The sequence below is a fragment of the Oryx dammah genome, unplaced genomic scaffold, assembly GCF_014754425.2.
Source record: "Oryx dammah isolate SB20612 unplaced genomic scaffold, SCBI_Odam_1.1 HiC_scaffold_29, whole genome shotgun sequence".
NCBI classification, from domain to species: Eukaryota; Metazoa; Chordata; class Mammalia; order Artiodactyla; family Bovidae; genus Oryx; species Oryx dammah.
Window position 1 is genome coordinate 59214521 of NW_024070213.1, and position 13533 is coordinate 59228053.

A 13533-nucleotide genomic window follows, 5' to 3' on the forward strand; every position below is an offset into this window, starting at 1 on the left:
CCCATCTCTTTCAGAATTTTCCACAGTTTATTGTGATCCACACAGTCAAAGGCTTTGGCATAGTCAATAAAGCAGAAATAGATGTATCTCTGGAACTCTCTTGCTTTTTCCATGATCCAGAGGATGTTGGCAATTTGATCTCTGGTTCCTCTGCCTTTTCTAAAACCAGCTTGAACATCAGGGAGTTCATGGTTCACGCATTGCTGAAGCCTGCCTTGGAGAATTTTGAGCATTACTTTACTAGCATGTGAGATGAGTGCAATTGTGTGGTAGTTTGAGCATTCTTTGACATTGCCTTTCTTTGGGATTGGAATGAAAACTGACCTTTTCCAGTCCTGTGGCCACTGCTGAGTTTTCCAAATGTGCTGGCATATTAAGTGCAGCACTTTCACAGCATCATCTTTCAGGATTTGAAACAGCTCAACTGGAATTCCATCACCTCCACTAGCTTTGTTCGTAGTGATGCTTTCTAAGGCCCACTTGACTTCACATTCCAAGATGTATGGCTCTAGATTAATGATCACATCATCATGATTATCTGGGTCGTGAAGACCTTTTTTGTGCAGTTTTTCCATGTATTCTTGCCACCTCCTCTTAATATCTTCTGCTTCTGTTACGTCCATACCTTTTCTGTCCTTTATCAAGCCCATCCTTGCATGAAATGTTCCCTTGGTATCTCTAATTTTCTTGAAGAGATCTCTAGTCTTTCCCATTCTGTTCTTGTCCTCTATTTCTTTGCATTGATCACTGAAGAAAGCTTTCTTATCTCTTCTTGCTATTCTCTGGAACTCTGCATTCAGATGCTTATATCTTTCCTTTTCTCCTTTGCTTTTCACCTCTTAATCAGTTAAACTGGGGAATATGGGACAAAAACATACAAGACAAGAGCTTACTCTAATACCTGGCTCAGATTGCATGGTTAACAAATGGATCCTATTAGCACACAGGAAAAACGAGAAGGATGGCATAGTAGGTGAATATCATAACTTTGCTTTACCTACAATGCAACAGACAAGCATATGATTTGTGCAAGCAGATATGTTTAGGAGTAGTTTATAAATATAAGTACCTATATTTGATAATAAATTTAATATGTTGTCAGAAAAACTCCATTACTAGAAACAGAAACTTTGTATTCATTAAGGGAAAGATGTTATATAAAATTGTAGGAATTGTGCAGAAAACAGGAAGAGCATGTATAGACAGAAGTGAAGAGGAGCTAATGGATCCAAGCAATCAGAAAGGGAAAAGAGATTACATAGAAACATCTTATGTGTAATTTTAAAGTTACTTTATTAAAGCATTTCTTGTAAAACTACAATAATTATATCGAAAATACTGCATTTTGCACAACAGTTTGCAAAATGACAAAGAAATGTGGAAGGAAAACAGGAAAAGGAAATTTGTATGTGGTCTTCTGTGTAATGTTTAGCATCATTTTAGCAGAAAATACACTTATCAAAAAAAAAAAATCTTATAAAACTTGTGCAGAGACTCCATGTTCTGACAAGACTCTTTAGAGTTCAAATTACATATTATGTATTAGCATTTTGACAAGGATCAAATCTGTAATGAAAAGCATTAATTTGTTTAGTTTTTTGGTTCTGTTTTGATTTTTACTTAGCTCTGAATAGGGAAGAATTTGAGGAGCCAAATGACATTTTGCTACTGAAAAAGCACACTATGTTAGCAACAAATGAAATCATCTGCATATTATGATCTAAAATATAATATGAAAATATAGTGAAGATGAGCTGATTAAATTAGAGTTTATAGACATCATATACTCTGAACAATAATCTCTGAATTACTGGCAATGCAGATTCGATAGAAGTCACCAGTGATGAAAAAACTATACAGTAACACCTTTAGTCTACTGGGACTGACAGATGACCCTGAGTTACAGGTTCTGATTTTTTAAAATATAAATTTATTTATTTTAATTGGAGGTTAATTACTTTTAACTTTTAATTAATTTACTTTTTCTTTCTTTTTATCAGATACGAGCTGAGTGTGACTGGGAAGTTCATCATCATCATACTCACCTTTGTGGATTCCCACCTGAAAACACCCATGTACTTTTTTTTTTTTTTTTTACAAAATTTCTCCTTCTTAGAGATCTCATTCACAACTTCCCGTATCCCTAGATATTTGTATAACATTGCAACAGGTGATAATACCATCCTATATAAGCGCTTGCATCAGACAGGTGTTTTTTACTGACTTCTTTGCAGTAACAGAATTTTCTCTTCTGGCTGCCATGCCCTATGACTGCCACATGGCCATCTGCAAACCCCTGCATTAAGTGACCATTATGAGCAGCAAAGTCTGCCAGAGATTTGTTTTTTTCCTCTTGGTTGGCTGGACTGTTGGTCATAGCCTCCCCACTTAGACTGGGGCTAAATCTAAAATTCTGTGGCTCCAATGTCATTGATCATTTTCTCTGTGATTCTTCTCCCCTCCTGAAGATGTCCTGTTCAGATACATGGTTCGTGGAACAAACAGTTTTAATCTGTGCAGTGCTGACCCCCATTTTGACACTCATGTGTGTAGTTCTATCCTATATTTATTTTATGAAGACAATTTTAGGATTCCCTTCTGCCCAGCAAAGAAAAAAGGCTTTTTCCACTTGTTCTTTCCACATGATTGTGTTTTCCATCAAGTATGGCACATGCATGTTCATCTATATGAATCCTACAACCAAGGAAAAAGTCACTATTAATAAGGTGGTTTCACGGCTCATTTCTTCCATTTCACCTATGTTGAATCCATTAATTTACACACTGAGAAATAAGCAAATAAAGAAATCCTGTTATGACTCAATCAAAATAATTGCATCATTATTAAAGAAGTAAAATACAATGTAAAAGGTGAATTGCCCATAAACCTTTCTATTGATGCTTTTAAGTTTCTTTATTTTTTAATAATCTATATTTCAGTTACATTATATTTCTCTGTTCCTCCTTAGATTTACTTAAGTTGCACCTTAATCAACTCCATTATTTCCTTTGGTTTTTACTTATCTTCTGGAGGGAGGTTTATCTCTGTAAAGAAAATGAAAGTATATTTCTCATAAATTCTTTTGTAGATAAACATGATATAATATATTAAAGTTTTTGGCATAATAAAAAACAACTCTTTCGTCTTACATAAAGTTAGTAGCATAATATTGCTGATTACTATACTCAAATATTCATAATATTCTATAAAAATTCAACAGTTAAAATCTTGTGCTAAAATATTGAGTAGAAATGATGAGGGCATGATGTAAAACTATAGGGATCAATTGGGAGAGAAGATAATATCATTTCTAATACTTTGGGAAAATACACTGAACACAAAAAAACTGTAGAATAAAATCTCACATTTATAGTTTAGATCATAATTTAAAATGGGAGTAGTCACAAGTTATCAGAGACACAGAAAAATCAAAAATGAAGATAAGTAATTATAACCCATGGATTTCCAGAAAAGCAAATAAAGGAGGATAAAGAGGGGTAAGTTATTGAATTACAGGTAACAAGGACTTGGGTTTAAACATCCATGTGTAGAGGAAATGGCAACCGACCCCAGTATTCTTGCCTGGGAAATCCCATGGACAGAGGAGCCTGGTGGTGGGCTAGTCCAAGGGGTTGCAAAGAATTCCTGAGCAATTAACACACACACACACACACACACACACACACACACACAGGTGGCAAAGGGATAAATAATCTGCCTGCCAATTCAGGAAAGCCAAGATGTGAATTCAATCCATGGGTCCGAAAGATCCTCTAGATAGGAAATGGCAACCTACTCCAGTATTGGGAAAATTCCATGGTTAGAGGGACTTGGGGGAGGAGGAGACTATGATCCATGGGGTCAAAAAGAGTCAGAAGCGACTGACTGAATGTGCATGTATATCTCAAAGATGGCTTTTACAACTCAAATTCTATAATAATAACCACTAATGCTATAGATAATGTTAAGTAGTGAACACAGATTAATTCTTTGAAAGTTAAAAAATACAGATGAGATAGACACTTCATAACAATTCAATAAAGTATAAAAAGTTATACACGGAAGAAAGTAAAGAATTTTTATGCATGTGTTGTGCACAATCGCTCAACATGTCCCACTGTTTGTGATCTCATGGACTGTAACCCTCCAGGGTCCTCTCTCCATGGAATTTTTCAGGCAAGAATGCTGGAGTGGGTTCCTCTTTCCTACTCCAGGGAATCTTCCTGACCCAGGGATCGAATTAACATGATTTGCTTCTCCTGCATTGGCAGGCAAATTCTTTACCACTAGTGCCACCTGGGAAACACTTTTATTCATAGACATTAATTATTTTTAAAAAATAAACAGAACAAAAAATAAATTCCTGCTCATTATAAAAATTTCATAAACCATAAAATTATTTTAAAGTATATAGAACATGTATTTACTAAGGATAGAAAATTAAACAAATTTAAAAGCTAAATAAATATAAACATGAATTCTTTCAAATTTTAAGAGAAATGAAATAATAAGAAAAATGATAAATTTCTCAGAAATTAACATGAAACAAAGAGAGAAAAATATGCAAAGTTACAAATCAGAAAGAAGATATAAATACTAGCATAGAATAAATTAGCATAACTTTGTAGGTATATTATCACAACTGTACTACAGCAACAATAAGCTGTGAAGACCTAGAGTTAATGAACCAGGAATTAGCAAAACAAAATTTCAAATTTAACTCAAGATGTGGAAAACTTACATGTATTAATCTCTATGCAACATTTGGGAAAGCAAGTAAGATATATCATTAAAGAGGCAAAAGAACCAGATTGTTGTTGCAGTTCAATCGCTAAGCTGTATCTCACTCTTTGTGACCCCATGGGCTGCAGCACTCCAGGCTTCCCTGTCCTTCACTATCTCTCAGAGTTTTACTCAAACTTATGGTCATTGAGTTTGGCCATCCAATCATCTCATCCTATGTCATCCCCTTCTCTTCCTGCCTTCTATTTTTCTCAGTCTCAGGGTCTTTACCAATGAGTTGGATCTTTGCATCAGGTGGCCAGATTATTGGAGCTTCAGCTTCAGCATCAGTCCTTCCAATGGATCTTCAGAGTTGATTGCCTTAGGATTGACTGGTTTGATCTCCTGCTCTCTCTCAAGACTCTCAAGAGTCTTCTCCAGTCACACAGTTGAAAGGTATCAATTCTTCAGCACTCAACCTTTTTTATTGTTCAGCTCTCACATCCGTACATGACTACTGGAAAAATCATAGCTTTGACTAGATGGACCTTTGTTGGCTAAGTCTCTGCTTTTTAATATGCTGTGTAGTTTTATCATAGCTTTCTTTCCAAGGAGCAAGTGTCTTTTAATTTCATGGCTGCAGTCACCATCTGCAGTGATTTTGGAGCCCAAGAAAGTAAAATCTGTCACTGTTTCCATTTTTTCCTTCATCTATTTGCATGAAGTGATGGGACCAGATGCCATGATCTTCACTTTCTGAATGCTGAATTTTAAGACAGGTTTTCAACTCTCCTCTTTCACCTTCATCTAGAGGTTTTTAAACCCCTCTTCTCTTTCTGCCATAAGGGTGGTGTCATCTGCATATCTGAGGTTAAGGATATTTCTCCAAGTAATTTTGTTTCTAGCTTGTGCTTCATCCAACCCAGAAGTTCTCATGATGTACCCTGCATATAAATTTAATAAGCAGGGTAACAATATACAGGCTTAATGTACTCCTTTCCCAATTTTGAACCAGTCTGATATTCCAGTCTGGTTCTAACTGTTGCTTCTTCACCTGCATACAGGTTTTGCAGGAAGCAGGTAAGGTGATCTGGTATTCCCATCTCTTTAAGAATGTTTCACAATTTGCTGTGATCCACACATCCATCTATTAAACTCAACATTCAAAAAACTAATATCATGGTGTCTAGTCCCATCGCTTCATGGCAAATTTATGGGTAAACAATGGAAACAGTGGGAGACTTTATTTTTGTAGGCTGCAAAATCACTGCAGATGGTGACTGCAGCCATGAAATTAAAAGATGCTTGCTTCTTGGAAGAAAAACTATGAACAACCCAGCAGCATATTAAAAAACAAACAAACAAATGGAGACATCACTTTGCTGACAAATGTCCATCTAGTCAAAGCTATGGCTTTACCAGTAGTCATGTATGGATGTGAGAGTTGGACCATAAAAATAGCTAAGCACCAAAGAATTGATGCTTTGGAACTATGGTGTTGTAGAAGACTATTGAGAGACCCTTGGACTGCAAAGAGATCAAACCAGTCAATTCTAAAGGAAATCAGTCCTGAATATTCATTGCTGAAGCTGAAGCTCCAATACTTTGGCCACCTGATGTGAAGAACTGACTCATTTGAAAAGGCCCTGATGCTGGGAAAGATTGAAGGCAGGAGAAGAAGGGGATGACAGAGGATGAGACGGTTGGATGACATCATTGACTCGATGGAACTGAGTTTGAGTGGGCTTCAGCTGTTGGTGATGGACAGAGAAGCCTGGCATGCTGCAGTCCATGGAATTGCAATGAGTCAGACACAACTGAGTGACTGAACTGAACTGAACACACCAAACACAGACAGGTCATTGTGGAGAGTTCTGACAAAACATGGTCCACTGGAAAAGAGAATGGCAAACCACTTCAGCATTCTTGCCTTGAGAACCCCATGGACAGTATGACAAAGCTAAAAGATATGACACTGAAAGATGAAGCCCTGAGGTCAGTAGGGGTCCAATGTGCTACTGTAGAAGAGTGGGAAAATAGCTCTGAAGGAATGAAGAGGCTGAGCCTAAGTGGAAACAAAGCCAAGTTGTGGATGTGTCTGGTGGTGAAAGTATGCTCAAACTACTGCACAATTGCACTCATCTCACACGCTAGTAAAGTAATGCTCAAAATTCTCCAAGCCAGGCTTCAGCAATGCGTGAACCATGAACTCCCTGATGTTCAAGCTGGTTTTAGAAAAGGCAGAGGAACCAGAGATCAAATTGCCAACATCCACTGGAAAAAGCAAGAGAGTTCCAGAAAATGATCTATTTCTGCTTTATTGACTATGCAAAAGCCTTTGGCTGTGTGGATCACAGTAAACTGTGGAAAATTCTGAAAGAGATGGGAATACCAGACCACCTAACCTGCCTCTTGAGAAATCTGTATGCAGGTCAGGAAGCAACAGTTAGAACTGGACATGGAACAACAGACTGGTTCCAAATAGGAAAAGGAGTGCGTCAAGGTTGTATATTGTCACCCTGCTTATTTAACTTATATGCAGAGTACATCATGAGAAACACTGGACTGGAAGAAACACAAACTGGAATCAAGATTGCTGGGAGAAATATCAAAAACCTCAGATATTCAGATGATACCACCCTTATGGCAGAAAGTGAAGAGGAACTAAAGAGCCTCTTGATGAAAGTGAAAGAGGAGAGTGAAAAAGTTGGCTTAAAGCTCAACATTCAGAAAACGAAGATCATGGCATCTGGTCCCATCACTTCATGGGAAATAGATGGGGAAACAGTAGAAACAGTGTCAGACTTTATGTTTTTGAGCTCCAAAATCACTGCAGGTGATGACTGCAGCCATAAATTAAAAGACGCTTACTCCTTGGAAGAAAAGTTATGACCAACCTAGATAGTATATTCAAAAGCACAGACATTACTTTGCCGACTAAGGTCCATCTAGTCAAGGCTATGGTTTTTCCTGTGGTCATGTATGGATGTGAGAGTTGGACTGTGAAGAAGGCTGAGCACTGATGAATTGATGTTTTTGAACTGTGGTGTTGGAGTAGAGTCTTGAGAATCCCTTGGACTGCAAGGAGATCCAACCAGTCCATTCTGAAGGAGATGAGCCCTGGGTGTTCTTTGGAAGGAATGATGCTAAATCTGAAACTCCAGTACTTTGGCCACCTCATGCAAAGATTGACTCATTGGAAAAGACTTTGAGCTGGGAGGGAATGGGGGCAGGAGGAGAAGGGGACGACAGAGGAGGAGATGGCTGGATGGCATCACGGACTCGATGGTCCTGAGTCTAAGTGAACTCCGGGAGATGGTGATGGACAGGGAGGCCTGGCGTGCTGTGATTCATGGAGTCGCAAAGTGTCGGACATGACTGAGCGACTGAACTGAACTGAACTGAGCCCTTTCATTCACACATTGTTTATAGCTGCATTTATATTACAGAGGGGTAGAGTTGATTAATATCATCTGGACAATAAGGTCTGCAAATTCTAAATTATTAAAATAGTGCCCTTTAGACACAAATTGTGTTGATTTCTGAAACAGATAATTAAAATGCTTATACTGATTTAAACCTTTATAATAACCACTAAAGTGTTTGTGTAGAATTATATAGAGAGTCACATTATCTGATACCAGCATAAACTCCCTCATATCTTTTGTAATAATTTTACAGTTCTTTTAATTCCTGGTAATATAACTAGCTAGTTTATTGAGTTCAGTTCAGTTGCTCAGTCGAGTCCGACTCTTTGTGACCCCATGAATCGCAGCACGCCAGGCCTCCCTGTCCATTACCATCCCTGGAGTTCACTCAAACTCACGTCCATCGAGTCAGTGATGCCATCCAGCCATCTCATCCTCTGTCGTCCCCTTCTCCTCCTGCCTTCAATCCCTCCCAGCATGAGAGTCTTTTCCAATGAGTCAACTCTTCACATCAGGTGGCCGAAGTATTGGAGTTTCAACTTTAGCATCATTCCTTCCAAAGAACACCCAGGGCTGATCTCCTTTAGAATGGACTGGTTGGATCTCCTTGCAGTCCAAGGGACTCTCAACAGTCTTCTCCAACACCACAGTTCAAAAGCATCAATTCTTTGGCGCTCAGATTTTTTCACAGTCCAAATCTCACATCCATACATGACCACTGGACAAACCATAGCCTTGACTAGACAGACCTTTGTTGGCAAAGTAATGTCTCTGTTTTTCAATATGCTATCTAGGTTGATCATAACTTTTCTTCCAAGGAGAGGGCGTCTTTTAATTTCGTGGCTGCATTCACCATCTGCAGTAATTTTGGAGTCCCCCAAAATAAAATCTGACACTGTTTCTACTGTTTCCCCATCTATTTCCCATGAAGTTATGGGACCAGATGCCATGATCTTCGTTTTCTGAATGTTGAGCTTTAAGCCAGCTTTTTCACTCTCCTCTTTCACTTTCATCAAGAGGCTTTTTAGTTCCTCTTCACTTTCTGCCATAAGGGTGGTGTCATCTGCATATCTGAGGTTATTGATATTTCTCCCAGCAATCTTGATTCCAGCTTGTGCTTCTTCCAGCCCAATGTTTCTCATGATGTACTCTGCATATAAGTTAAATAAGCAGGGTGACAATATACAGCCTTGACGTACTCCTTTTCCTATTTGGAACCAGTCTGTTGTTCCATGTCCAGTTCTAACAGTTGCTTCCTGACCTGCGTATAGGTTTCTTAAGAGGCAGGTCAGGTGGTCTGGTACTCCCATCTCTTTCAGAATTTTCCACAGTTTATTGTGATCCACACAGTCAAAGGCTTTGGCATAGTCAATATAGCAGAAATAGATCTTTTTCTAGAACTCTCTTGCTTTTTCTATGATCCAGAGGATGTTGGCAATTTGATCTCTGGTTCCTCTGCCTTTTCTAAAACCAACTGAACATCTGGAAGTTCACTCAGGTATCAAAACCCACTTCATCAATCAATCCTCAACCTCAGTATTTTCAAATATTTCCAGTTAACTAGAAATTATTGTTTCAACAAAAAGGTAGGAAATAGTAACTTCATGACTCTCTCCAAACTGGAAAACTCCAGTATTTTTAAAAATTTTTTTATTTGTTTTTCAGCATAATATGGATCTAAGTCTCTCAACTGAGTATAATACATACATATCAAGAAGAATTTAGCTCAATGAATTACAATTACAGTCTTTCTAGAAAAATGATTAGAAAATGCAAGATGAGTTTGCGTAACATTCAATATTATTAGAAATTTTGACTTCATGGAAATGTAAAAAAGAAAACAAAAAAACTTTAGTGCCAGAGTTGTAAGATCTTGTATAATCATCTTCTAAATTGTAATCAATACATTTTTAAATACAATGCTGTATTATAATGCTTAAAACAGAGTGAAAATACAAATTTTCAGCAAAAGAAAATCTCAAATTTATACACAGTAAAATTTTGTCATTTAGCATTTTTATCCCTATTAATTGTTTATCATTTAATTAGGTAATTGGATGCATTATATGTGTACAATATAAACTCAAAATAACCACTAATATGAGAAAGTTGTAAAAACTGTCAGCTGTTGGTTATTTACCAAAAACAGCTTGACATCAAGTGTTAAATATACAACTGACTATAGCAACAGTCACATATGGTTTCCAATAATATTTAATTCTTCAGGCTTTTATTATAAATCATTGTTATATGTGTTAATTAAACAGTTCCCCCAAAATAAAGACAATTTCATAGTTTTCTTGAAAGTATATACTCATAATTGTTCTCAAATTGATAAATTATATGGCAGAGAGATTTTAAGTTGCATAATGAGAAAAGTTTTGGATTTCTCAAGAAAGTATAGTTCCATTATTTTTTTAGTTGTGCTGTTTTTCATGTAATTACTGAGTAAGTCTTAGTATGGAGAGAATAATATGTGTAATACTCTAATAAGATGGTCAGTTTATGCTCATGGTCTTGTATAGTAAATTAAAAATAGTGTTTAACATGATTTATTATTTCCTGAATTTCTAGAAAGAATGAAATAATGAAAAAGGTCTCTCTTGAATATTCTTGCTCTGCCTCTTTCTGTCTGAATTTAATTTCCCAAGAAATATTGTGGAAGAAATGGAATTTTAAAAGTTTCAAAGAAGGAAATGGCAGTTTTCTAGTTGCAGAGTGGAACACATACGTGCAGGTGCACAATCATGCCAGATCTTTGTGCCAACATGGACCATAGGCCATCAGGATCCCCTGTTCATAGAAGTTTCTAGGCAAGAATACTGGAGTGTGCTGCCATTTCCTACTACAGAGGATCTTATGCACCCAGGGATTGAACCCATGTCTCTTGTGAGAGAAGGATGGGAATTTGAATAGAAAAAAAAAATGTATATAATATGCTTGTGACATTGCTGTCAATGAAAGTATGAGTAATGAAAAAATAGCTCTATGGAGACTATGTAAATTAATATATTTTGAAAGGTTCTGAGTTTTATTTAATTGCATTTCACTGTGCCTCCAATTTATGGAATAGGACTTTTTTTTTTTTTTTTCTTGAGAAAAGTACATTCTTCCTTGCCATGTCCATGAAGGCTCGCTTGACTTGCTGATTCCTTAAGGTATAGATAAATGGGTTTAGCATGGGGGCAACTGAGGTATTTAGCACAGCTACTCCCTTACTCAAAGAGACCCTGTCCTTTGCTGATGGATTCATGTACATGAAAATGCAGCTGCCATAAGAGATGGAGATGACAATCATGTGGGAAGAACACGTGGAAAAGGCCTTTGTCCTCTGAGTGGTAGAAGGGATCCTCAAAATTGTTCTGATGATATATGTGTAGGACAGAATTATTAAGGCCAAAGTAAACATCAGAGTAAACGCAGCACAAGAAAACACCATTATCTCTAGGAATTTGGTGTCTGAACAAGAAAGTTGTAAAAGGGGGGAAAAATCACAGGTATAATGGTCGATAGCATTGGACTTGCAATAATCAAGCTGTAGGGAGAACATGAGTAATGGAAATGTGTTTAAGAATGAAGCCAGCCAAGAAGCCAAGACAAGCAGTGTGCACACTCTATGATTCATGATGGTCATGTAATGCAGCGGTTTGCAGATAGCAATGTAGCGGTCGTAAGACATGGCAGCCAGAAGATAAAACTCAGTGACTCCCAAGAGAATGAAAAAAAATAACTGAGCCATACAGTCATTATAAGAAATAGTTTTATCTCCTGTAATAATGGTGGCCAGAAACCTGGGTATAGTGACAGTTGTAAATGATACTTCTAATATGGAGAAACTTCTGAGGAAGAAATACATGGGGGTCTGGAGGTGGACATCCAGCAGGGTCAGGATGATAATGGTCAGGTTCCCAGTGATGCTGAGCATGTAGGTGATGAGCAGAAAGACAAAGATCACAACCTGAACTTGTGGGTCATCTGACAGTCCCAGGAGGATGAAATCTGTTATTTCCGTGTAGTTTCTCATTTTCTTCTTCTTCTGAGTAACTTTCAAGAGAAAACAGAAACAGAAGAACTTAAAGAAAAGAGAATTATTCATGGACTACACTGGAATTTATTTCTGAATGTGTTATGCCATACTGATTTAACTTGGGAGATCTTTGAAACAACTTAATACAAATAGAGAACTCTCTTTAGAAGAATTTCTTACTATATGACACTGTGTATGTTTTCAATAGAATGTTTCTTTTAAAATCTCCATTTTACTGATTGGAACTATGCTAAAAGTACTTTTAAAAATTTTATCCAAATCACATCCCCTAAATGGGAAGAGCAAGAATTTTAACCTAGGCTTTTCTCTTTTTTAATATAAATTTATTTATTTTAATTGGAGGTTAATTACTTTACAATATTGTATTGGTTTTGCCTAACATCAACATGAATCCACCACAGGTATACACGTGTTCCCCATCCTGAACCCCCCTCAGTGTTTGAAATACTGGAAAAGAAATGCTACCTGTTAAATTTTTAAAAATCCTTCCCTAAAAGTTTTCTTTCCTATTGAGAATCTTGTCTTTTCTTCAAACCTGGTAAAATTATATTATTTCTCAATCTTTCACCTAGTTTTGTATTGTTATTTGCTAGTTAACCTATATAAAATTCAAAAATGTCAGGAAAAAGATCACTTAGCTGGATCTGTCTCCCAAATGAAAGTTATTGGACTTAAATCTTCAGTAATGGAAACAATTTCTAAGATTTCACTCTGACTCACACTTACCCCCCAAGCTCCTACTCCTTATCTGAAGCCATATCTAATGGATTCATCGTCATGACCTCCTCAGATATTAAAGCAGTGGTCCCCAACCTCTGAGATCTAATGTCTGATGATCCAAGGTAGAGTTGAGTAATAATAAAAGAGATGAAGTACACAATAAATGTAATGCACTTGAATCATCCTGAACCACACCCCTGCCCTCGGTCCATAGAATAATTTTCTCCCACGTAAACTGTCTTTAGTGCTGAAATGTTTGAGGACCACTGTAGAGAGTCCAGAGTTCAGAGAAGGCAGAGTACATGTTTAGCAGACTGGATCTGTGTCATGGGCTAAGAAGACCAAAGTGTATGAAAAATCTAAAATAAAGCATTAAAAAAATCATCTTCCTGAGAACATTTTTTTTTCTTCAGAATGTCTCCTATCTAAATGATGCTATTGTTCTCTCTCTGTCTCTGTCACTTTAAATATATACATGTTTGTTTGTGTGTGTCTGTGTGTATCTTTCTACTGCATGTTATACTTTTAGATTTTTCCTTTTATCTACATTAATATTCCTTAATAGAAGGTCTATTTTGCTAGTACTTTGGAATAACCCAAGAAGTAGTAAGGAAA

The 13533-nt window shown here is 36.9% G+C and overlaps 1 protein-coding gene and 1 pseudogene across 1 annotated transcript; one reads left to right on the forward strand and one right to left on the reverse strand.

Moving 5' to 3' along the window:
• Positions 1 to 1843: 1843 nt before the first annotated feature.
• Positions 1844 to 2855, forward strand: LOC120858041 (annotated as a pseudogene).
• Positions 2856 to 11196: 8341 nt separating this feature from the next.
• Positions 11197 to 12174, reverse strand: LOC120858042 (olfactory receptor 6C1-like). The gene has a single exon (XM_040233928.1). It carries the CDS (start codon positions 12172 to 12174, stop codon positions 11197 to 11199), a length of 978 nt encoding a protein of 325 aa, XP_040089862.1.
• Between the last annotated feature and the right edge of the window lie 1359 nt (positions 12175 to 13533).

Excerpts from the sequence above, each read along its gene's own strand:
- LOC120858042 (XM_040233928.1), bottom strand. The coding sequence starts at position 12,174 with ATGAGAAACTACACGGAAATAACAGATTTCATCCTCCTGGGACTGTCA.